The sequence below is a fragment of the Pleurodeles waltl genome, chromosome 3_2 (assembly GCF_031143425.1).
Source record: "Pleurodeles waltl isolate 20211129_DDA chromosome 3_2, aPleWal1.hap1.20221129, whole genome shotgun sequence".
NCBI lineage: Eukaryota > Metazoa > Chordata > Amphibia > Caudata > Salamandridae > Pleurodeles > Pleurodeles waltl.
In genome coordinates, this window is record NC_090441.1 from 171,928,701 (window position 1) to 171,955,028 (window position 26,328).

Consider the following 26,328-nt stretch of genomic DNA (forward strand, 5'->3'; position numbering starts at 1 on the left):
TCATTTAGTTGTGGTGTTCAGATGGTAGTTTCATTATCACAAATTAAAGTAAACATTTTGGGAAATTATTTTTGGCTGGAACTTCATCCTTACAATGTTTTTCACAACTAGGGTGATCTTACATACAGACCTCTCCTCTGTACTTGGAGGACCGCAGGATGAATCTAGGCCCCAAAGAATGTTAAACAACTTTGCAGTCTGTATGAGTTGAATTGAGGGTACCCTGCATCTTTGGTACTGTGGCTATAAGGTCATTTGCCACGGCCGCAAGTTAAAGCTAGGTTTACAAAGGGGCCTCCATTTTGCCTAACCTGGATCTTTGGGCTGCCCGTGAGCAGGTAACGGACGTCTGGTATACACCAGACATGGCAGGAAACCATAAACAGCCCAACGCAGATCACCATTGTATGAATAAATGTTTACACCCAAGAGTAGTGTAACTTACCAGACCTAGACCTGCAGGAATCGAAGCCCACATTTAAAGTGGACACTGCTCTACAGGGAGACGATACGAGCAAATTTCATTCAACGGAGAAGGTTCCTTATAAAATATGGCTTACGGGACAAAAATATATCCGGATATGGCGATATTTCTTAAGTCTTAATTGTTTAACAGGATTGGGAATGCTGCTACCGTCTATAATTTTATCAACAGCTCTGCTGTAGACATATCTGTAATGGATCAGCCTGCAGAGTAGGAACCAAATGCGTGCCTAGAACGTTTTCATCTAGTTGTATTGTTTGATACAGGCTTTCATATGAAAATGAGAAACCTAAAGCCACTTTATCAAAATAATATACAACATTTTGCTTTGCAAAAGGAAGCAGTATAAATACAAACAGAACAAACCTCACAGAAGGAATAAATGGATGGCATCTAGGGTGGAGGAGATGGCAACAAAAGGCAGATGGTGATGAACACCCTATAAAGAGGGGGCAGGTAAACACGTCGCAACCCTATTTTTAATTTTAGATTAACTCATCAAACCAGACTGAAACTGAACAGCTGATGGCAGTGTGTTTGGAACTTCCCACTTTTGTTACCCAACAATTTCTCCAGGTCTTAATTAATTGATATTTCACTCACTTCTTGTGCGTATTTCTCTTATGATGTTCAAAAGACAAGAAATGCTGTTGTGAAATGGACTAACCAAATCATGTACTACTCGACCTTTGTACTGACTATTTTTCCATAAATAAATAGTAACAATTACCTACAAAGTACGGAACTCTATAACCATCAATTATTACATAAGAAATTACATTTTTCGTACCCAATATTAGAATCTATTTGGTTCTGGTGCTACTGGACAACATCATTTTGTCCACTGGGGCTTCTTACCTTCGTCTGGAAGCAGAAGACGGTGACGGCGATGGTGATCAGGACGGTGATTCCCATGCAGATGATGACCGCTCTACTGCTGTAGAAACTGGAAGAAAAAGTCAGCCAGAGGTGAGTCTGGACTTCTTGAATGAAACATACAATCACCTCTAACATGCTAGGATAGGTCAGAGTCTCAAAATCGGGTGTCAACAAAAGCAAGGCAGGCATCCCCCAAAAAGGCATTTCAAGGGCAACCAATGATTGGTCTACCATGTCAATATAGGTAGCTGTCCGATGCCAGGTATAGAATAGTTGGAAGGTTTTTTTTTTTTAGCCCACATCAATTTTATGGAGGATTGAATGTACCATAATGCAAACAGTTACAAACTAACTGGACATTAGATCTTGAGAGAAGAGGCTACAATAAAAAATGAACATCAAGTATGAGGTTTATGAAGAAAATGGTCAGAATTGCAATTCTATCAAATCAAAATTAAAAGGGCTTTCTTAATTACTTGCAATATGCAAATGATAGTCTAGGAGGGCTTGGAAGCTACCTGGGCGAGCTTGTGCTGGCCACATGACAAGCAGGAGCTAGGTGTGCAAAAAAAAACCCACCTGCTGTCGCTGATTGCTGACCTGGTTTCACACAATTAGGACATTAAACGACGACACCTGCAGCTGGATATTGTGAATGGTGCAAATTGACAAATACGGGCATAATGTGCGGCCATCGGTATCCCCTTTAGTGGTGGACACACAGGTCGCATGGCGGCAATTGACAGGATCCAGTCCATCCAAAGTCACAACTCGCTTTCTATTCATTTCTCTTTTCCGTATTGTTTTCCACCCCATATTTTTTGGGGAATAAATCTTGGGGCAGGAGTCTAAATGAGGTGGCAATGTTCCCCAAGCACCCAATATTTCCTGGGGATGCCTGTTCTGCAGACAATCTCATGGGGTACTGAGGAAGCGCACTATGTGTGAGAATCTATAATTTGTGTAGATCACAATGCGGTTTAAAGAATCCGCTTACACTTTGAAATCTACGCTAACTGTAGTAGGAAAAACAGCATGCATGGATTTCTGGCGTCTGAAAATTATTCTGTGACTGGGGCTCAAACACACTACTCGCCGATTATTTCTTTACACTCCTCTTCCAGTTTGTATCTGATGACGCTCTGAAATCATCTGTGACCACAAGGCAAATATTTCAGCATTTTTTCAGCGTATTGACCAGGTTTCCCTTTAGGGCTCAGATGTAATCATGTTCACATTACTTGCAATGGCTGGTGCAATGTTTTTTGTGGTACTGCAAGTTGGGTCACGTTTTTATGTCTATAATATGACCAGAATGAGCCCCAATCTTTAGTTACAGCGACATATAACAATAGTTTGCTGATGGTCAGGCCATAGACTATTTATTGTGCTACCGAATGGCTAATTCCAATTATGTGGTGAAACTATCAGCGAGGTATACAATGAACTAACCGCACCGCTACAAGAGTACTTAATGTTTGGACTTTGAGCATTTTTGTAATTTCCAAATACTAATCCTTGAATCAAGGCCAACCTAAGTGAAAGCCAGTCCTGAGTCAAGGCTGGTCCTGAGTGAAAGCTGGTTCTGAGTGAAATATCGTTCTGAGTCAAAGCTGGACCTGAGTCAAAGCTGGACCTGGGTCAAAGCTGGACCTGAAGAGAAAGCTGGACCTGAAGAGAAAGCTGGACCTGAAGAGAAAGCTGGACCTGAAGAGAAAGCTGGACCTGAAGAGAAAGCTGGACCTGAAGAGAAAGCTGGTTCTGGGTGAGGGGTCAAAGCTGGCTCTGAGTCAAGGCCGGTTTGGCAGTTTATTGTGTGCTCAGATACAAATTTGCTTAAAATGGCTATTTGCAGGACGTCTGTATAAAATACACAAACATTCTTAGAAAAGGGCTCTGGAGGGCTACACACCACCAAAACAGTTTGATAAAAATTGTTTAGAGGTAATCTGGAGAGAACACAAGAGAGCTGCCATGACTTCTCTGCTTAAATGTTTTGCATCATAATGCTACCCAAAATAAATGCCTTTTGCCATAACTTGGAGGACTCGTTTTCTTGGATCAAGTGATGAACCTAAGCAGAGGATCCACCAGTCCCAGGTCATTACCTGGCAATGGTTCCTGCCATGAAGGACATAGCCAGTGTCTGAAACAAAAATAAACAAAATACTGTTAATTGAAGCCAGCAAATGGGGGTCACAGGAATCTGAAAAGGAGACGTCTACTTTTTTAAAACCGAAAGCAACAAGAGATAAAAAGCTTGGCCACCAGTCCTATGTGGTAAGTCCACAAGTAGAAACAATGCTGTAGTTTACAACAATGCCCAGTTGGAACAGAGAGCCCGAAGTGAGCAGGACCTAAAAACAACTGAGTTTCCCTACTTATTATTTTTTTTTTTTACAGTTCTATTATTCCACTACTTTTTACAATAATTTCATGCTTCCACTACTTTTCTTAAGTATATTCACATTTTGCAACTGCACTTCTTACACTTCAAAAGTCAATGATTTTACTTGTGAATGTACTTTAACTGGTATTTATTCTGAACAACCTAGTCGCCAAACACACTTCCCTACCTTACACCCAATGACAGTTCCACTATTTTAACATATTTTTCAAAAACTAAAATCTTCAGGCAAGATTAGCTAGGTAGAAACCAGAAAGACACAAACTGAATTGATATGGTTCATAAAAACCAGCACAGAAAAAGAAACATACGTAAAACTTGGATCTGAAGCGGAAAGGGTTTGTGGAGCGAGAAACTTAGTGAAAGTTTGTGGAGTGAAGGAATCTGCTTGTCAAATGACGGTGTGAGGTTTTACAGGAGGCGGCAGGACATACTTACAAATATGGACAGTATGATGATATTCCAGGGGAAGCGCCTCCTGAAAGAGAGAATTGTTTGCAGGTGAACATGGGTTCCTGAAGGTCTGCATGGAGGGACAAATCCGCAACACCCCAAAATAGTACCACATAACCCGCCGCCGCCCCAAATACACCTTGCGTAGTATGAGCTGCAGGTGATAGACATAACACCTAATATTCAGATGCCTGGAGCTCAGTCTGTGGTTCATTCTTTATAATAGTCATTATGGAAAGTTTATATGGGTCCCCGGGCAGTGTCCGCGAAGGGTAGAGTAAATTAGCATTGCTGTCCCAGGTCTCCAGTACTGGTGCCCTCCAAATTGACCCCTCTGTACACTTGCGTTTACATGGTTAGCAAACTTGGGCCTTCGATGCTAACTCCAGGAGGTGGAGGGCTTAGAAGCCAAGACACAGCAAGCCACAGTGAGTGACACAAACTGAGTGTACAGCCAGAGACATTACTTTTAAAATAAATGGAGATAGTAAAACAGAATAGGTATAAGGAATATACACAGAAACCACATAGGTCTGTATACCCATCCCTTATACCTTCTGGGTAAAGCTGTAATCCAAAATATTTCTATAGTATTATGTACTAGTTTTTCTAGGTTTTCTTTAACACGAGGCCCTTTGGCCTCGTGAAAGGGTTTGGGTGTTTCGGGTCCCCTTTGTGGCTCTTCGGGTCATTTGAGAATTATTTGACCCTCATCAGTCATAAGGGCAAGGGTACCAGACAGAAGAACAGAAGTGATGTATAGGGTACATCTGGCCTCAGCTTCATGACAGGCCATGACAGAAGGCAGGACATTTACTAGATATATACCTGTGTGGTCGAGCGCCACTTCACACAACTGCATCAAACACAAGCAACCTACAAGATTTACCTGCTTCCCTAATCAAAACACGGGTTCAACCCAAGACCCTAGCGCTGCTCAGCTCTGCTAGGGATCCGTGGTATGGTGCAAAGGAAGGACACAGGTCAGTGCACTGGATGCACCCACTAGGGGACCAGCTGAAGAATTAACTGGTCCCTCGACCACAGGAGAGGGGCGATGGGTGCAGAAAGCGAGGCAGCACCTACAATCTCACTCACAACATGTACGCCACTACACGACGCCGGACCAGCCTACCTCAACCACAGACTCTCCTTCTACACTCCCGCCAGACAGCTCTGCTCCGCCGACCAGGCCCTCGCCAACGTCCCCCGCATTCGCAAGACCACAGCCGGAGGACGATCCTTCTCCCACATCGCCACCAAGACCTGGAACACCCTCCCCATCCACCTCAGACAGTCCCCCACCCGGTCACAATTCAGGAAGGACCTCAAGACTTGGCTCTTCGAGTGATCCTCAGCTTCTAACCCCGCCCTCACCCCAGCGCCTTGAGACCCTCACAGTTGAGTAGTCGCACTTTACAAATCCATGATTGATTGATTGATTGATGTGCCAGGGGTTCCACAGTCGCAGTCGTGGGAACCTACGGGACTCCAAAGGAGCAACGAGGAGGTACAAAACACAGAAGCGGCCACCGTGTGCACCAACGCTGCCACCCATGGACACCAGTCACCCAGTACAGGGTGCTCCAGCTACTTTCTACATGTGAACATTTCCAAGCTGCGAACGACTCATCACAAAGATGGTGCGACAAAAGGATACCACTGATTTTACGCAGTGAGGGCTAGCAGACTCCCCTTTTACAGGGGCTCTGTGTAAAAATGCCAGAACACCTGAAGCAAGTCATCCTGAATCTTGTTATCAAGTGGGGCCTGCCACCCTAAAGTCTGGTGGGTTACACTGGCTACACCCCACAGCCAGCAGTGTCTGTCCTCTGCTGGACAATGTCCTACAAGGAGGTGGAACATCCCCAAGTAGGTTCACAGTGTATAGAATTTTAAGGTGAATATGTAAGGGAAGTCACATGCGGCCTTCATGCAGATCTTCGCAGTAGACACATTAACACACTAAGCTGTATAGGTAGGGGCACCCGCCACAAAAGCAAAGCACAAAAACACAATCAGCTCCACACAGGGCAAAGCATACATAGGTCAGTGTGATTATCTGGTCTCAGACAGAGCAGTAAGTGGACTGTCACCTGTGGGATGTCCTTGACTTTCGCATTAGTGAAGGCCAGAAGATGAGACTTGGGGCGACACAATGCTCTACAGTGGGTGAGACCTAGAGGGGCATTTCTACCACAGGCAAGGGGTGGAGCTCTTGCCTCAGACTTCAATGGTGGCCATAAGGTGGTCACCTACAGTTCTAATGACGAGGGCTGAACTAGCGGTCTCTCGAGAATGGTGTGGCAATGCCTGAAGGAGGGTCGCAAGTGACTGATACCCTAGCTGAGAGTGAGATGGTGCCCCTACAGTCAAGCAAAGGTAGGGCTGGGGTTCTTTCCTCTGCATGTTCCTCTGCATGATGTGGTACTGTGCTAGAGGTGGGAAATGCCTGCGAGAGATCGGATATTCTAACATATGAAGGCTGATGGGGGGTACTTCCCATTGGTGACGGTACCTGTACAGGTACGCAGGGAAACTAATGATGACCTGTTTGCCTACAGGTAAGGTAGGAGGAGTCCGATACGTGTGTTTAGACGCCCACCATTAGATGATGGACACTGTGCAGCAGGTGAGGGCTGCAGTGGTCCTCTCCATGGAGTAGGTCAGTCCATCCACCAGGCGCGGCTCCTCTCGCAGTCTCCTCCTAGAGGAGACCTTGTGCTCTTCCGCAGAAGAGGCTTGTTAGGTTGTTTCCCCTTCAGAGGCGTGCTCTGCTTGGTGTCTCTTCCAAGAGATTATGTTTTAAAAACATGATCTTTCCGGTGTGCAAGACAACACCATGTCCATTAAATGAAATAAGGAAATCTAGATATCTTTAATGTTGCAAAGTTAAGGTAAAACGAGTTGACGTAAGCATTAAATTTGAAATCTTCTATGTACCCTTGAAAGTATGTTGTCGCCTCTCTCAGTACATCCACCCCTTCCTTTCTAGAAATCAAAATATTCAAACTCCTTGGCTTAAGGCAGCAGCTCTTAACCATTTGTCTTCTGGGGACACCCACTGAATCGCTACTGGAAGCAAAGGACTCCCCCACTTAATTTCTATGGCTTGAACTTCAAAACGACACACACAAAAACAGAAACAAGTGTAAATCAAAAATTACACAAATTCTGAAATATATTATTTAATTCACAAACACAAATATACAAAAATCAACATTGTAATCGGAAGGATGGAGAGTTTCAAAGTTTCGTTTTATTTTCTAAAGACGAAGCGATATGCTGGACGCTGGCATATAATTTTGCCTTTTTTGCTTTAAGTGCGTGCTCTTTTTTACCTGTGTACGCCGGTGCTACAGTTGAGGCCACAAATTCACAGTAGTAGATTCTTTACTTGCACAGCTCCCACAAATCAAAGGATAGTAACTTAATAGCCTCAAATTTCAAAACCCTCCAGATATACAGGGCCTTATTACGACCTTGACTGAGCGGGTTTGCTCCATCCCAAATGTGACGGATATCGCCATATTACGATCTCCACTGAATATAATGGAATCATAATATGGCGGACGTGTTAGCCGCCACATTTCTGATGGAGGAAATCCCTCCGTCAAGGGCGAAACAAGGCCCATAGTGCGTTTAAGAAAATATTTTATTTTCCATTTATATATACTTTATTAAGCTAAAAATATTATTTATCTTGCTAAACAGTCGCCAAACCCCTGAGTAGGTTAAGAATCACCAACTTAAGGTGTTAACCTGCTAAATTAATGTACTATGGGTTTAAGCGGGATACAAGGTTAACAGATCCATCCCACGACAACCAGTAAACTAAAGTCATTATGCAACCCATATAAAACATTTTGTACAGCCACAACCACGGGTGGTCAAAGAGACTGCTGTCGAACATACATCAACTCCACATTATCTATCTTGTGTTTAAGACATCTGCGGTATATAATAGACAGTGTAATCTAAATATTCTCTAAAAAAAATTATTTAATATCTGTGGTATACACTCTTTTCCTCAGGACCCTGTTTATCCTTCTTGATGGTGCCCGCAAAGATCATTATGGCCGAAGTGTGTTGACAAGATTGTAGGAAAATTCTGAATAATTAAACAGATATATCACGACTTAAGGACTTGTTCTTGACATCGATGGAATTATCGTCCAATCACAATTTATATGCACTTGTAAATGAATGTGTTCTGTACAGTTTTAATTAAGATTACATAGCATTACAATACATTCTCTTTTAATGCATTGTAAAAACATTTTAAGTTAAAGGATAGCCTAAAGTTTAATGTCAACACTGGTTAGTGGAAGAGAAAAGGACAGGATTTTATTTACTAACAAAAACAATCAATACTGAAATAGTAATAATGAGGACAGATTTAATAATTGATCTTGTTATTTGAAGAGTTTATGATACTAACTCTCAAAAGGAAATCCCAATACGCAGTTAAGCGCTTGTGACGTAGCGCCCACTACTTGTGCGGTACAGACATCTCCATTAGTAGCCAGATCCAAGATGGTCGTGCCTGTGGGATAGTCCAGGATGTGTTCTGTAGGTTTACGTGCCCTCTGGTATTCATAGAGAAGTAGTACAGTTTGTCTTCCACCAACTCAGGAGCAGTGCATTCTTGTTCGATCTCTTCTGTCAATACTTGAATGTGTAATTGTGCCATTTACCGCTTCCCATTGAAGCCAACACATCAGCGTCTTCTTGTCCTCAATCATGAAAGAGGGCTTGAGCTATTCTTTAATACAAGCTCTATTTAGGATTTATATTTAGTGCATTGTGTACTGTTTTCTTTCCCTGGTGCCTCCTCTGCTCTGAGCAAGATTCCTCTTGCAGTTGTTAAATGTCTGGGCCTGCCAGGGCGGCTGAAGGGTCTTTGTTCTGCGTACTGATGCAGCAGTGAACAATGTGCTGCTGTTGTCCATCAAGATGTGTGCTAGCTGGTATATGTGCTCCTGTATTCTCTTCAGCATATTCATGTGCAGTGAGTACTTGCCACTGCACTCAAGCCCTGTGTGTGTCCCTCAGCCATGGGTGATCTACAGCTGCACGTCTGTGAATGACCTACCTCGAACTCAGTCGTAATGGAAGGAATGCTTGCAGTCTGTCTAACCACTGGCAATCGCTCTGGCTAGTACTTCAACCCGCTGTGCCACTGTAGGCATAGCCCGCATTATGCAAATCAGCACTGACCCTGCTCCTCGTGGCAACAGTCTATGCCAAACTGCCAGGACAGGCCCCCTTCAGAACACCCCGTTGCTCATTAACCCTGCAAATGAAGGTAAACATGGAATCCTCCCTCCCAAGATGAGCACCAATAACTGACAACCATTTGGTGTACACCACTGGTGCTGACTTCTTGCAGAGCATAAGAACACAAAACATTTCTTGTCCTGCTAAGGCCTTAGGTGGCAGAGACAAGCATCGTTCACGTCTACGGTAGTCTAGGGTAGAATCCAGCCATGCCCCGTCCTTTGGGGCCACGCCCCTTCGAATTTTGCCCCTCAAGAAGAGTGTCTGTCAGTCTGACCCGACGCTCCTCATTTTCAGGTCAGGCAGCCAGGAGCTAGACATTGCACAGGCTCCTGTCTGTCCGAGGACGTCACAGCTCCTGTGGGCGGGACCTCCTCAGCTCAGCAAAGGTCATCGACCTCGAGCCCCATACCCTTACCCCACCACCCCCAGCAGAAAGAAGCACTGTTCAAGTCTATGGTAGTCTAGGGTAGAACCCAGCCATGCCCCGTCCTTGGGGCCACGCCCCTTCACCTTTTGCGCCTCAAGAAAAGTGTCTGTCAGTCTGATCAGACACTCCTCATTTTCAGGTAAGGCAGCCAGGAGCTAGAGTGTCACTCATTGACTCTGACCTGGGCGCTTCTGTTTTAAGCCCTGAAGCACCTTGGGCAAAGTGACAAAGTGACAAGGTCCAAAGAGGGAAGGCAGCAGTCCCAACCCTCGTGGGACCTCAAAGGCTGGGCTGCAGGTAAGTGTGTTTATTTGTTTTTTAATTAATGTTTGGTGCGTGTGCGTGTATGTTTTAATATTTGGTAATGAGGGTTGTGAATAGATGTGTGCGAGGGTGTGTGTGTGTGAGTGTGTGTGTCTTGTCCGACCCCCTCCCTCCTAAAATCAGTGGCAGCCGCAGGTAGAATCTGAAGCGTGGTCACTTAGAACCTCTGTTCATCAGTTGTGGGGGCTGTAGGTAGAAAGTGGGTCTTTAGGACACATCCTTTCTCAGCATTAGGCGGTGACCACCTTGTAGCCCGTCTCTGCTAGCGGTGATACTTCTATGGCTCCCTTCTCTACAAGTGCCTTTCACCTCCTCCAGGAGTACTTTCCTGTGCTTCGGTTTTACTTTCTTGAGTCTCTTTGATGAATGAAGTGATGTCTCCTTGAGCTTGCTGAAAGCCACCAAGGTCACTATGGCCGGCACCCACCTGTTTGAGATATTTTGTATCCATTCTTGAAGGAAGCACCTCCATCCTCCCCTGACCAGGCAGATGGGGGTCAAGCATGGCAGGGAGCAACCTGCATGTATCTGGACTCTGGCGGGGGAGACTCAATTCAGGGTAGGGTGGCCAGATGTCCTGAATTTCCCCAGACAGTCCCGGTTTTCAGTGGACTGTCCCGGTGTCCCAACATGTTTGTCAATTTTAAATAAATGTCCAGATTTTTTGGAGAAAGGTCAGGTCATCCTGCAAAGGAAATATGAAAGGTATGCTTTCCTTTCCACAAATGCTGCTAAGGTCTGAAATAACAGGTGTCTGTCTCTGCCAGGTAGCACAGGAGGTCCTTGTTCCCAGCAAAGAGACAGAGTGGGGAGGAGTGGGCGAAGGGTGGAAGTCCAGCCATTGCTAAAACGTAGTGTAAATGTGTGTGTGTATGTGCATAGATGTACTTGTAAATGTGTATATGTGTACATGTGCACTTGTAAATGTGTGTGTGCTGGTGTCTGTGTGTGTTGTGATAATATACACCAGCACACACACATTTACACACACATACACTTAAAGGGTAGGCAAACAAGCATTTGCAATGCAATGGGTCTTGCGTTTGCTTGAGTTAGAGCTATTAGTGTTGTAAATTCGTAACTGGACTTTTCTTGCCACAAATTGAAAATGAAAAGTAAAACAGTTGACATAAGCGAGCCAATTCAATGCTCCACGGCCGCCATGAGCGCGAAAGAGCGACACAAAAGGAAAAAGTTTGCTCGCAGCTCAACTTATCGGCAAATGTGCAATTATCCATGTAACAGGGTCAATGGCCCAGGTGGTAAGAAAACTGCCCGAAGGAGGGACAAACGTAAAGCATTTACCAATGATAACAAAGGATTTTTGATAGGCAAGCCCATGAACGAGCGATAGTGATGGGCGTGCGGTGGGAGTGGTTAAAGACCCACATATCTATTACAACACATCAGAGCACTTGCGCGCTCCAACTAAAGGCCAGATACAGAAGGAGGGTTAAAGGCTTTAGTCCTACTTTTATGTCTGCCCCGACCCGGTTTTTGCTTCTCAACATCTGGTCACCCCAATTCAGGGGTCGATACAATTACTCTCACTTTGCTATGGTCTTGTAGCACTTTCACATCGCCAGCATTCTGCAGGTTGGGCAGCAGAGGGCGCCCGCGCCTGCTGCTGGCTCTCAGTGGGTGACTCACTGGTACAGTATGAGCACGCCCTGCCCTGCCCAGGCCCTAATCAAACTCTGCGGCGCCCCCCTGCACGTGCTGCTGGGCGCCCAGACTACACGGCTCCCCAGGGACCAGCCCGGCGGCACGCCTGCTCAGACTGGTTTAAGAACAGGCCTCGCTAACTACTCCCAAGGCATCCTTCCCCTCGGTTTGTCTTTTCCAGCGTTCTTGTGATAGAAATGTGACTGTTCTTTACATTTTCTGTACATCGGTGGTGTGTATTATTTTTTATGATTGGAGTATTAATTCACACAGCACCATCCGAAGTAACAGCATTTTTTATTACTGCCAAAATAAACGGTTCTGATTTTATCGACAGCGCAGGCTAAAGGAAGAGTCGGCCCTGCTTTTGTTGCAAACATGTGAGCTAAATGTTATCGACAGATCGCTGCAGAAGGTGCTCAACCAAGTGACCCAAGTCATTGCTTAACTTGAGCCGGTGTTTGCAGATGGGGCCCATCACTTACCAGCACTCATTTTGGGGATCGCACCTAGTTTTCCTCATCAGACTTTGAGCCAAAACGAGGCTAAAACAACACACAAGGATGTAAGGAGGCCCAGAAAGACTGAAGAACAGTGGCAAAGTGACAAAACTGGGATGGAGAAGAACCTCCAACAGCAAGTCAAACGGACAGGGTGTGTCGGGTGGTGCAAGAAACGGGCATGGGGTGGAACTGAGTCTAGGAACCCCCTGGTATGCACCAATCCGGACACAAGTCAGTCGTCTTCTAAGAAAAAAATGAGTTCCAAACTGTTTTTTTACATTATTTTATTTATTATGTAGTGGTGGTCGGCCCGAGGGTACGGGGACTGGGGGGAGGCTAGTCGAGAGCAATGCACACTCTAGTGAACTCCCACCGTCAGTGCTTTAAATGGCAGCTACTGGCCGGTACTGAGAGCCTGCACTTTTCATTTGGAAGGGAGAGTACCAGCACTTCTCAGCACTGCTGCAATGCATTTAATGGGAGAGTACCTGGACTTCTCAGCAGTGCTGCAATGCATTTAATAGTAGAGTACCTGGACTGCTAAGCACTGCTGCAATGCATTTAATGGGAGAGTACCGGCACTTCTCAGCACTGTTGTAGTGCATTTAATGGGAGTGTACCTGGACTTCTCAGCACTGCTGCAATGCATTTAATAGTAGAGTACCTGGACTGCTAAGCACTGCTGCAATGCATTTAATGGGAGTGTACCAGCACTTCTCAGCACTGTTGTAATGCATTTAATGGGAGTGTACCTGGACTTCTCAGCACTGCAGCAATGCATTTAATGGGAGAGTACCTGGACTTCTAAGCACTGCTGCAATGCATTTAATGGGAGTGTACCAGCACTTCTCAGCACTGTTGTAATGCAATTAATGGGAGTGTACCTGGACTTCTCAGCACTGCAGCAATGCATTTAATGGGAGAGTACCAGCACTTCTCAGCACTGTTGTAATGCATTTAATGGGAGTGTACCTGGACTTCTCAGCACTGCTGCAATGCATTTAATAGTAGAGTACCTGGACTTCTAAGCACTGCTGCAATGCATTTAATGGGAGTGTACCAGCACTTCTCAGCAATGTTGTAATGCATTTAATGGGAATGTACCTGGACTTCTCAGCACTGCAGCAATGCATTTAATGGGAGAGTACCTGGACTTCTAAGCACTGCTGCAATGCATTTAATGGGAGTGTACCAGCACTTCTCAGCACTGTTGTAATGCATTTAATGGGAGAGTACCAGCACTTCTCAGCACTGCTGCAATGCATTTAATGGGAGAGTACCGGCACTTCTCAGCACTGTTGTAATGCATTTAATGGGAGAGTACCGGCACTTCTCAGCGCGGCTGCAATGCATTGAACGAGAGAGTACCAGAACTTCTCAGCAGTGCTACAATGCATTTAATGGGAGAGTGCCTGCACCTCTCATGAGCAGACAGGTACTCAGAAGGGTAAATACCTGCACTTCGACATTCCCATTTAACGCACTGCCTACCGTAAGTAGTAGAGCACCGCAACTATACTTCATATATTGAAGTTTACCTTCCACATGAGCAGTGCATTCACATCTTGAACACAAATTTGGTTTCAGAGAACCTTCTGGACTGTTCACCCAATCAGTGGTGTCTCTAGTTGGGATTTTTTAAGGGGGGGTGGGGAGAGAACAAGGAGTCACAAAATTGGTGGGGCCACTTACAACGGGGCAATCACAAAGATTGTGTACATGTGTACACACACACACATTTATAAAGTTGACACAGGCACATAATGCATGTTTATGATGACAGGGACTCGTGACAGCTGCTGATCTGAAATGCTCAATCCATCCGCAGCTTGTTGTGCTTTGGGGGAGGGACGCACCAAAACACAGAGAGACGTTTTGGTGGCAACAGACTAAGTAGTTTCACACCGCTGCTGGTTTTCTCTCAGTAACAGAGAGTGCTCACCATACAGTGGCTGTGTCAGAAAGCCTGCATTGCATCCATAGCATATGAACATTCAGTGGTGAATGAGTAAAGCATTGTGTCTGCAGGGTGCATGCATCCTAAGCATTCCTTATATTCGGTAGTAAAAGAGCAAAGCATTGTGGCCGCAGGGTGCATTCATCCTAAGCATAAGGACACTCAATGGTGAATGCGTACAGAGCTCTGGCTGCAGGGTGTATGCATCCTAAGCATAAAGACACTCAAATGCGTACAGTGTTCTGGCTGCAGGGTGTATGCATCCTAAGCACACGGACATTCGGTGGTGAATGCATACAGCACTATGGCCGCAGGATGCATGCATCCTAAGCATACGAACATTAGGTGGTGAATGAGTACAGCGCGGTAGCCGCAGGGTGCATGCATCCTAAGCATATGAATATTTGGTGGTGAATACATACAGTGCTGTGCCTGCAGGATGCATGCATGCATCCTAAGCATAAGGACATTCGGTGGTGAATGAGTATAGTGCTGTGGCCGCAGGGTGCATGCATCCTAAGCACACGAACATTCGGTGGTGAATGCATACAGCACTATGACCGCAGGATGCATGCATCCTAAGCATACAAACAGGTGGTGTAGGAGTACAGCGCGGTGGCCGCAAGGTGCATGCATCCTAAGCATATGAATATTTGGTGGTGAATACATACAGTGCTGTGCCTACAGGATGCATGCATCCTAAGCATAAGGACATTCGGTGGTGAATGAGTACAGCGTTGGGGCCGCAGGGTGCATGCATTCTAAGCAGAAGGTCATTCTGTGGTTAATGCCTACATGTAGGAAAGTAGCATCTTGCCTGGCATGTTACCCCTATATTTCACTGTATATATGTTGTTTTAGTGTATGTGTCACTGGGACCCTGCCAGCCAGGACCCCAGTGCTCATAAGTGTGCCCTGTATGTGTTCCCTGTGTGATGACTAACTGTCTCACTGAGGCTCTGCTAACCAGAACCTCAGTGGTTATGCTCTCTCTGCTTTCCAAATTGTCACTAACAGGCTAGTAACCAATTTCACCAATTCACATTGGCATACTGGAACACCCTTATAATTCCCTAGTATATGGTACTGAGGTACCCAGGGTCTTGGGGTTCCAGGAGATCCCTATGGACTGCAGCATTTCTTTTGCCTCCCATAGGGAGCTCTGACAATTCTTACACAGGCCTGCCACTGCAGCCTGAATGAAATAACGTCCACGTTATTTCACAGCCATTTACCACTGCACTTAAGTAACTTATAAGTCACCTATATGTCTAAGCTTTACCTGGTAAAGGTTGGGTGCTAAGTTACTTAGCGTGTGGGCACCCTGGCACTAGCCAAGGTGCCCCCACATCGTTCAGGGCAAATTCCCCGGACTTTGTGAGTGTGGGGACATCATTACACGCGTGCACTATACGTAGGTCACTACCTATGTATGGCGTCACAATGGTAACTCCAAACATGGCCATGTAACATGTCTATGATCATGGAATTGTCACCCCAATGCCATTCTCGCATTGGGGAGACAATTCCATGATCCCCCAAGTCTCTAGCACCAACCCAGGTACTGCCAAACTACCTTTCCCGGGGTTTCACTGCAGCTGCTGCCAACCCCTCAGACAGGTTTCTGCCCTCCTGGGGTCCAGCCAGGCTTGGCCCAGGAAGGCAGAACAAAGGACTTCCTCAGAGAGAGGGTGTTACACCCTCTCCCTTTGTCAAAAGGTGTCAGGGCTGGGAAGGAGTCGCCTCCCCCAGCCTCTTTAAATGCTTTGATGGGCACAGATGGTGCCCATCTCTGCATAAGCCAGTCTACACCGGTTCTGGGATCCCCCAGCCCTGCTCTGGCGCGAAACTGGACAAAGGAAAGGGGAGTGACCACTCCCCTGACCTGCACCTCCCAGGGGAGGTGCCCAGAGCTCCTCCAGTGTGCTCCAGACCTCTGCCATCTTGGAAACAGAGGTGCTGCTGGCACACTGGACTGCTCTGAGTGGCCAGTGCCAGCAGGTGATGTCAGAGATTCCTTCTGATAGGCTCTTACCTGTGTTGCTAGCCTATCCTCCTTCCTAGGTAGCCAAACCTCCTTTTCTGGCTATTTAAGGTCTCTGCTATGGGGAATTCTTTAGATAACGAATGCAAGAGCTCATCAGAGTTCCTCTGCATCTCTCTCTTCACCTTCTGCCAAAGGATCGACCGCTGACTGCTCAGGACGCCTGCAAAACCGCAACAAAGTAGCAAAGACGACTACTGCAACCTTGTATCGCTGATCCTGCCGCTTTCTCGCCTGTTTCCTGGTGGTGCATGCTCTGGGGGTAGCCTGCCTCCTTCTTGCACCAGTAGCTCTGAAGAAATCTCCCGTGGGACGACAGAATCTTCCCCCTGCAACCGCAGGCAACAAAAGACTGTATCACCGGTCCTCTGGGTTCCCTCTCAGCGCGACGAGCGTGGTCCCTGGAACTCAGCAACTCTGTCCAAGTGACTCCCACAGTCCAGTGACTCTTTAGTCCAAGTTTGGTGGAGGTAAGTCCTTGCCTCCCAACGTTAGACTGCATTGCTGGGTACCATGTGATTTGCAGGTGCTCCGGCTCCTGTGCACTCTTCCAGGATTTCCTTCGTGCACAGCCAAGCCTGGGTCCCCGACACTCTAACCTGCAGCGCACAACCTCCCGAGTTGTCCTCCGGCGTTGTGGGACTCCCTTTTGTGTCTTCGGGTGAGCTCCGGTTCACTCCTCTTCCAAGTGCCTGTTCCGGTACTTCTGCGGGTGCTGCCTGCTTCTGTGAGGGCTCCCTGACTTGCTTGGCGCCCCCTCTGTCTCTTCATCCAAGTGGCGACATCCTGGTCCCTCCTGGACCACAGCAGCATCCAAAAACCCTAACCGCGACCCTTGCAGCTAGTAAGGCTTGTTTGTGGTCTTTCTGCGTGGGAACACCTCTGCAAGCTTCTTCACGACGTGGGACATCCATCCTCCAAAGGGGAAGTTCCTAGTCCTCTTCGTTCTTGCAGAATCCACAGCTTCTACCATCCGGTGGCAGCTTCTTTGCACCCTCAGCTGGCATTTCCTGGGCATCTGCCCACTCTCGACTTTGTCGCGACTCTTGGACTTGGTCCCCTTGTTCCACAGGTACTCTCGTCCGGAAATCCACTTTGGTTGCATTGCTGGTGTTGGTCTTCCTTGAAAAATTCCCCTATCACGTCTTCTGTGCTCTCTGGGGAATACAGGTGCACTTTACACCTACTTTTCAGGGTCTTCGGGTGGGCTATTTTTCTAACCCTCATTGTTTTCTTACAGTCCCAGCGACCCTCTACAAGCTCACATAGGTTTGGGGTCCATTTGTGGTTCGCATTCCACTTTTGGAGTATATGATTTGTGTTGCCCCTATACCTATGTACTCCTATTGCAATTCACTGTAACTGTACAATGCTTGCATTACTTCCTTTTGCTATTACTGCATATTTTTGGTATTGTGTACATATATCTTGTGTATATTTGGCATCCTCATACTGAGGGTACTCACTGAGATACTTTTGGCATATTGTCATAAAAATAAAGTACCTTTATTTTTAGTATATCTGTGTATTGTGTTTTCTTATGATATTGTGCATATGACACCAGTGGTATAGTAGGAGCTTTGCATGTCTCCTAGTTCAGCCTAAGCTGCTCTGCTATAGCTACCTTCTATCAGCCTAAGCTGCTACAAACACCTCTTCTACACTAATAAGGGATAACTGGACCTGGTACAGAGTGTAAGTACCCCTTGGTACCCACTACAAGCCAGGCCAGCCTCCTACGTACAGCATTGTGGCCGCGGGTGTATGCATCCTAAGCATTAGGACATTCGGTGGTGAATGAGTACAGTGCGGAGGCCGCAGGGTGCATGCATCCTAAGCATATGAATATTTGATGGTGAATGCGTACAGTGTTGTGACCGCAAGGTGCATGCATGCATCTAAGCATATGGAAATACACAATATCACCAAATGTTTTTGACTCCTGTTTTCTACAAATGCTAAACCCTGCGTTGATAGTCCAGGGCTACATTTGAATTCCTGCCTCCCAGCAGTTCGATATCTGTTCACCCAGCGCTCAACTCCCAACTCCCAGATGCCATCATCTCTTGCCTTGGTTCGTAGGTTCTGGGGGGTGTGAGCACCTCACATTTTTACGTTTTACTATATATTATACTGCTCATGAAAAGGAATGGACTTTGTTTTTAGTTCACTTTTAAAAAGTACGAACCGGAGGACTGGATTAATTGCGTCGCGAGAGGTGTCAAGTTTTTCCTCTGTAATATGGAGCTAGTTCATAGATGATTTTGTTTTGGTTTTTGCTGACGTTTGAAATAATGGAAAAGGAAGACAAATGCTGTATTGAAGAATACTTTAAACAATTAAAGAGATTTAACGCTTTTTAGGTGTGCATCACTCATTCAGTTCAGAGAAGTTCCTCAACGTTTGTAAATATTGCAGATGCCAATGCAGTGCTTAATTTGAGCCGGTGACACTTATTTTTCTGCCTGGAGCATAAGACATATATGGGAAAGAGGGCGGAAGAGGAAAACGAAAAAGTGTCACAGGGGGAGAAAGCAGAAAACTGCAAGAGTGAGCTGAAGGGGCGGGGAGTGGGGGGCTGTAAATGGATTAAAGATGGCTTCAGGATTACACTGCCTCAGCACATTTAATTGCAGCAGCCGCGTGTTTCACAACAGAGCTCTGGGTACCGGCACGGTCTCATTTACAAATTAAGCACTGTACCAAAGTTTAGAAGACGCAGCACCCCTTAAGATGATGTACCCTCTTTTAGATTGTGGATGCCAATGTGTGGAAGACGCAGTACCCCTTAAGATTATATACCCTCTTTTAGAATGCGGATGCCAATGTGTGGAAACCGCAGTACCCCTTAAGATTATATACCCTCTTTTAGAATGCGGATGCCAATGTGTGGAAGACGCAGCACCCCTTAAGATGATATACCCTCTTTTAGATTGTGGATGCCAATGTGTGGAATACGCAGTACCCCTTAAGATTATATACCCTCTTTTAGAATGCGGATGCCAATGTGTGGAAGACGCAGCACCCCTTAAGATGATATACCCTCTTTTAGATTGTGGATGCCAATGTGTGGAATACGCAGTACCCCTTAAGATTATATACCCTCTTTTAGAATGCGGATGCCAATGTGTGGAAGACGTAGTACCCCTTAAGATGATATACCCTCTTTTGGTCACCGGGCAGCTCTTGCCACCGAAAGACGCCCCTTCCGTTTCCAATACGCGCAGCATCCCCGGAGGCAGACTCACCTGGGACCCTGGCAGCATGCCAACACGAGGTAGGTAATGAAGAACACCGCGCTGTGGAGAGACAGAGAGAGAATGTGTGAACGATAAACATGTGAGCGAGAACCCAAGAGGGCAGACTCCAGAGTTTAAACGTGTGGACACCGAGGCAAATTATGGCATTCAGATCCCTCCACGCACACGGCACAGTGCAAAGGGCCAGACTCTTGTAAAAAAGCTCTTTTAAATAAAAAGGGATGACACAAGTATTGTAGGGGAGACTTAACAGTGACATTCAAAAACATATAAAGCTTTTATTATGTAAATGGTAGAAAACTCCAGCATAAGTGATAGAGGAAAAACTTCAGATTCTTTCAGAAAGGTGTAAAATAGAGATAACTTGGTGCCATTAAACTGAGTAATATAGTTTTAGCTTTCCTTTTTATACAGATATAAACCACAGAAACATCATATACCTTTAGCCTCCATCAATACCATGCGAAAAATAAAATAATCTGTTTTATTACAAATAAGAGGACACTGGACAAATAGGGTCAAAAGTAGATTTTTTGCTGAAGGCCAGAATGAAGCGTTTGTCCAATGTTTACTTCTGTATTGCAAAGAGATTTCACATTTGTTTTTCGCACGTCTTTGCTCGTTTAAGTTCCTCAGCAACAAGAAGATTTGGTCTTAGATCTTTCGGAACCTTATTCCACCGGTTTGTGTGTTTTCTCTTACATGTAGATCGCAGAGCAGCCTTGGACTTGTTTCTCTGAAGCTTGCCTATTCCAGTTTCACGTCATTCGAGGCCCACCAGTACTATTTTTGTCTCCTGCATTGTGTTAAGTTTGTTCAGATTGTGGTCCTCGCGCTACTAATAGTTAAATCTTCTCTGTATTTTACCCTCCAACCTTTGCTCAGCTGCCTCTACTTTTCCAATGACCCAAGGACACGTTTTGCGTTTAAGCTGCTATAAATTTCATCCAAGAGAGTTGGGTTACCATTTGTTAGATCTTTATCCATTTTAAGCAACTTCATATCTTTGCATAAATCTGAACATCTGAAGCACCTGGGCCTGTGTGACGTCAGAGCCACAATAGTGACCTGCAAAACTTTGGTAATCCACGGATTTTCCTTTCTTGGGCTTGTAGGATTCTGAAATGACTCAGCAATGTTTGGAATGTCAGCATCAGTCAAGAGGGTGGAGCTGGAGACACTGAATGAAGGAGGCATTGTTGGTAAAAATGCTTCTTCAACATTTGCGGATTATTTCTGTTTGCGTGCGCAGGAAGGGCCCTTCCAGGCAGAGCCTACACGGAGAGGCATCTTGGGCTCCTGGACTGAGTCAGAGTAACACAGACCTGAGGGTCTCTCACCCAGAAGCCTTCCTGAGAAGGTCAGTTTCACAAGTGGTCCTTCTGTGGTCTTGATCTGGAGACCCTCACTGCCCAGGAAGCCGGACAGAAACTGCAGGAACCTCTTTGTAGGAGTCTCTCCTTCAGCTTCTTTACTTTGGTTCCGGTTCCCGCTCTCTCTCTGGTTCTCTCTCTTTGGTTCTATCCCTTCCGAATTCTCTTTCTCTCTGGTTCTTTCTCTGGTTCGCCCTCTCTTTGGTTCTTTCTCTGGTTCTCTCTCTCTCTGGTTCTTTATCTCTGGTTCGCTCTTTCTCTGGTTCTCTCTCTTTGGTTCACTCTTTCGCTGGTTCTCGCTCTTTCTCTGGTTTTCTCTCTCTAGTTCTTTCTCTGGTTCTCCCTCTCTCTGGTTCTCTCTCTCTCTCTATCTCTCTGGTTCTCTCTCTTTGGTTCGCTCTTTCTCTGGTCCTCTCTCTCTCTGGTTCTTTCTTTCACTCTGGTTCTCTCTCTTTGGTTCGCTCTTTCTCTGGTTTTCTCTCTCTCTGGTTCTCCCTCTCTCTGGTTCTTTCTATGGTTTTCTCTGTCTCTCTTTCTGGTTCTCTCTCTAGCTCTCTCTTTGGTTCGTTCTTTTTCAGGTTCTCGCTTTCTGGTTCTTGCCCTCTGGTTCTTGCTCTATGGTTCTCCCTCTCTCTGGTTCTCTCTCCACCGCCCCTCAGCTTGGTTTGTTTTCGAAGCCTCTTCACTTTGGCACCCACTTTTCAACTTTGAAAGTTCCCATTCCCAGCAGCATGAGTTGTTCGATGGCAGTCTTCAGTGCGCTATGGTGTGTGCCCTGAATGTCGAAGACAGAATACCGTGGTATGGAAATATGAACGACAAAATACCGAGACCCAGTTATAAAAGGCAAGCACAGGATTTCTATAACTAACTCCACATATACATTCCTTGACGATGTATACATCTCTTCAAGTTACATAGATGTGGGGTTAAGGACAGTAAATCTATACTTCCTCTACATGGGACTATCTTTCGAGATTCTGTCCACAGTATTCTTGAATCAGGACATTCCTACGGTCGACATTCAGTAACCAGTCCTCTTCGGTGATGCGATGCAAACCAGACACAACCCAGCCTCGTTTCCCACTCACTGCTGGATGTTTGCAGTCCTTGGTGGAGTTACAGGTTCAATACATAGATTCTCTGTTCCACCCATTCCCTTGGAAAGGAAAGGGGCATTTGCTTTAAAAGTTCACAGCACGTGGTCGGACGTCCCAGCGGTTTTTTCAGGGTCACTCACTACTATGTCTGCTTCTTTCACTTCAGGTTCTTCTGTAGCTGGGAATCTTGGTTTTTTCATCCTGTTTCTTGTGACTCCGCTTCTGATGCGCGGCCCAGTTCCTGTGAGGACACGCATTCTTGCAATTCCGGTTTTGCTTCACTAAGCACCTAGAAACGGCAGCGGTTTAGTATGAAGCGCTCTAGGAAAGACGAGTTAGTTTGCCGATCAGTGATTTTTATTACGATTTCATAGCTGCGCAGGGGAACACTGGAATACATCTGAGAGGTGGCTACCCCTTTGAGACGAATGGGGTAAAACAGATTTTTGAAGCGCCAAGAGGAGGGAAGAGTGAGTGGCAAAAGCTGCAAACAACTGCGCGGCGCTATTTACCCGCACCGGGCACTACTACGCAGCTCTGAAACTTTCCAGTGTAAATAACACCAGCTCGACTACACAACTGCACACACTGCCCTATTTATCCGCACCGAGCCCTACTACACAGCTCTAAAACTGCCCCGTGTAAATAACACCAGCTCGACTACACAACAGCACGCACTGCCCTATTTACCCGCCCCGGACCCTACTACACAGCCCTGAAACTGCCCCGTGTAAATAACACCAGCTCTGCTACACAACAGCACACACTGCCCTATTTACCCGCCCCGGACCCTACTACACAGCCCTGAAACTGCCCCGTGTAAATAACACCAGCTCGACTACACAACAGCACACACTGCCCTATTTAACAAGCATTGGCAAAGCCAATAGGTCTCGCATTGTCAATGTGTTTTAGCCACGTTCTACACTAGCTTGGCTGCTGTTCCGCGTGGCTAAAAGTTAGTGGCGTGGAGCATCGTAAAGTAGAGAGTCGTGGAGTGTTATGGAGTTGGGTAGAGAGTCGCATGGAGTGGCGTAGAGGAAGTAACAAGAGCACCATTGAGTAGAGTAGTGTCGTAGAGTGGAGCAGAGTGGAGTGTCAAAGTGGAGTAGAGCTTAATGCAGTCGAGCAGTGGTTCCCAACCTGTGGCCCAGGGACCCCTGGGGGTTCCACGAAGCCTCCTCAGGGGGTCCACGACTGCTTAGAAAATTAATATTAACAGATCAATTAAGTGTATATAAAGTGTATATAAATAGTCTGGAAGCTGAAGGGCGGGGTCAGTCAGATGAAGAAGGGCTGTCGGAATAGTTATGGAGGATGCTTACTTTCAATTTGAAAAAAATAAGGAAAGTAGTCTTAATGCTGTTTTAAATGCTTAGGGAGAATCCTCTGGTCATCAGATATAGTTAATGAAGAATGCAGGCGCTCTCCCTGATTTGGGGGCGGCCTCATAGATGGGGTTGAGAAGCTGGTCTCCATCCCAGGCACTCCTGCATCATTTGCGCGCCGGGCTGTGGGTGGTGAGAGTCGGCTCTGCTTGGCTACCACTGAACCATGCAGAGCTCTCACAAAGCACCTCTGCTCTCACCTGCAGGCTGGGCTCAGCCACTGACAGTAATCATGATAATGCATTCCTTACAGAACAGTCCAGCAGTGAGATGACCGAAAACCACTTTTTCTAGTGAGGCAGGTGTAATTAGTTCACGGGTCAGCTGCAGAGATCTCCTTAACCGCCTGGCTCGCAGTTTCACGTCCCAGAGGGGCGAACTCAGCTCTTCATCCTTTGGATGTAGCTAAAATGAAGACCAGCAACTATTGTCTTAAGACACTTCACTCAGAATGCGCTTCACCAGGCGCTTTTAATCTACATCCCTCGACCACTTACATATATAACACGACTTAGAATAATGCTTACAAGTTTACAGTCCTTAAAACATATGCTGGCATCTAACCCACTGTGTAATGCACACAAACAGCTGATAGAGATCTGTGCATCGAGGACATGCAACAGAAAACCACCCTTCATTTCATAGGTTTGCGCTCCAACCACACAGCTCAGGAGGGTAGACCCCCTGCTGCGGTCAGCTGGGTGTACCTTGTGGACCATGTGTTCCAATGCTAGTGGTCCTGCTTGGTGGGTTAATGTACATGCTGCAAGGATGCTACATGTTATGACCTCAGTTACCCAGTTAAAGCACCTGCTGCAGCTACAAGTGTGTCCAGGACAGGTTTCAGTCCCTTCAGGTAGCCTGAGGTTAAAGGGGATGATGCAGGCATCCACATGTGGCCTGCATGCAATATGTCCCAGGACAGGTTTCAGTCCCTTCAGGTAGTCTGAGGTTAAAGGGGATGATGCAGGCATCCACATGTGACCTGCATGTAATGTGTTCCTCTCCCAGGACAGCTTTTAGTCCCTTCAGGTAGCCCTGGGTTAAAGGGGATGATGCAGACATTCATTTGTGACAAGCATGTAATATGCAATATGTCCCAGGACAGATTTCAGTCCCTTCGGATACCCTGAGGTTAAAGGGAATAATTCAGACATCCATATGTGGCCTGCATGTAATGTCCCAGGACAGGTTTCAGTCCCTTCAGGTAGACTAGGGTTAAACGGGCTGCTGTAGACATCCATATGTGACCTGCATGTAATATGTCCCAGGACAGGTTTCAGTCCCTTCAGTTAGCCTGAGGGTAAAGAGACTGCTGCAGACATGCACTTGTGACATGCATGTAATGTGTTCCAATCCCAGGACAGGTTATCAGTCCCTTCAGGTAGCCTGAGTGTAAAGAGACTGGTGGACACATTCACTTGTGACACGGATGCAATGTGTTGCAGTCCCTTCAGTTAGCCTGAGGGTAAAGAGACTGCTGCAGACATCCACTTGTGACATGCATGTAGTGTGTTCCAGTCCCAGGACAATACTCGAAGGTTCAGCACTGGTCTCTGCATAAACTGTAGATCAGAGGTTGGCATCCCCGCAGGACGAACACAGCCCTTTACTCCTGTAATGCACGTAAATAACCCCAGGGATGTCTTCACTGAACCCTGGCAGGATGGTCGGAGGGGCCTCTCAGGACTATGCACAGAACAGGAATCACCCGGACAGAATAAAATTTTCCTCCGATCTCTCTCCTCTGCCAACCCCTCCTCCCCCTATATCCAACCAAAAGACACGGGGACAGAGACTCCATCCGGCTAATCACTAAAGATAAAGAAACAACAGGCACGAACCCTGAGGCGCTGACGTCTGACAGTGTTCTGTGCCTCAAAAACTGGCCCATGTTAACAACCGTAGCAGTTCTGAACTTGTAAAGGCACGCTGTGTAAGTGTTTTTTGCAACGTAAGAAAAACTGCATGGATTTGAGTTTGCTGCAGACAATGTTTGTTTTAACACCAGTGAAAACAACAGTAAAAACGGTCCTATCCAGGGATCAAACAGGCCCACAAACAACCAAAAACACAACAGGAGACATTCTGGCACTCAAAATGTTACTGGCACTGACCGCCAGTGCGTACCGACCCATCTGCAGCACTGAACCAGTGTCTGGTATATGGGCACCAACAGACCTGCAATCTCTCACGGTGCCACCATGTGCCACACGATATTTCTGGGGTTACCCTATCTGCAAAGATAGGGAGTTCTTAGAATAAAAGGCTAAACGGAAACCGGCGCTAACACGGATAGCATATGAGATTTATTGTAGCCAGGAAGATCCAACTGTAACACCCCCAGGTGGGAACACAAGAGACGTGGACAAGCAACCAAAGCAATACTCACTAGGACACATAGTAGACTGCAGGATTTCCTCTCACGAATTTACCAACGGGTTCCCTGCAACGAGAAAGGAGGCATTGGTATTCTGGAACAAGAGATTGGATCAGAAGCCTGTTACAACTCACCCCACCCCTGCAGATGTCCTTTGCAAAGTGCCCCATTCCATCAGATACCCTTCGCAAAGCGCACCACTCCCTCAGATGCCCATCTCAAAGTGCGCCACTGCCTCAGATATCCATTTTAAAGCGCACCAACCCTTCAGATGCCCATTTAAAAGTGCACCACCCCTACAGACACCAATCTGAATGTTCTCCTTGCTTTAAACACTTGTTTCAATACCTCTCACTCCCCCATTAGACACCAACGCACTTTTTTGTTCAGGACCCAGTCAA

At 46.3% G+C, this 26,328-nt stretch overlaps 1 protein-coding gene across 1 annotated transcript in view; it reads right to left on the reverse strand.

Moving 5' to 3' along the window:
• Positions 1-26,328, reverse strand: part of TMBIM1 (transmembrane BAX inhibitor motif containing 1) — a 203,651-nt gene that overhangs the window by 18,705 nt on the left and 158,618 nt on the right. The window contains exons 5-9 of the mRNA XM_069227093.1: positions 25,940-25,993; positions 19,675-19,725; positions 4,209-4,248; positions 3,472-3,509; positions 1,343-1,430 (exon numbers count right to left, since the gene is read on the reverse strand). Coding sequence (XP_069083194.1) covers positions 1,343-1,430; positions 3,472-3,509; positions 4,209-4,248; positions 19,675-19,725; positions 25,940-25,993 — 271 coding nt within the window. The remainder of the gene's footprint in view (positions 1-1,342; positions 1,431-3,471; positions 3,510-4,208; positions 4,249-19,674; positions 19,726-25,939; positions 25,994-26,328) is intronic.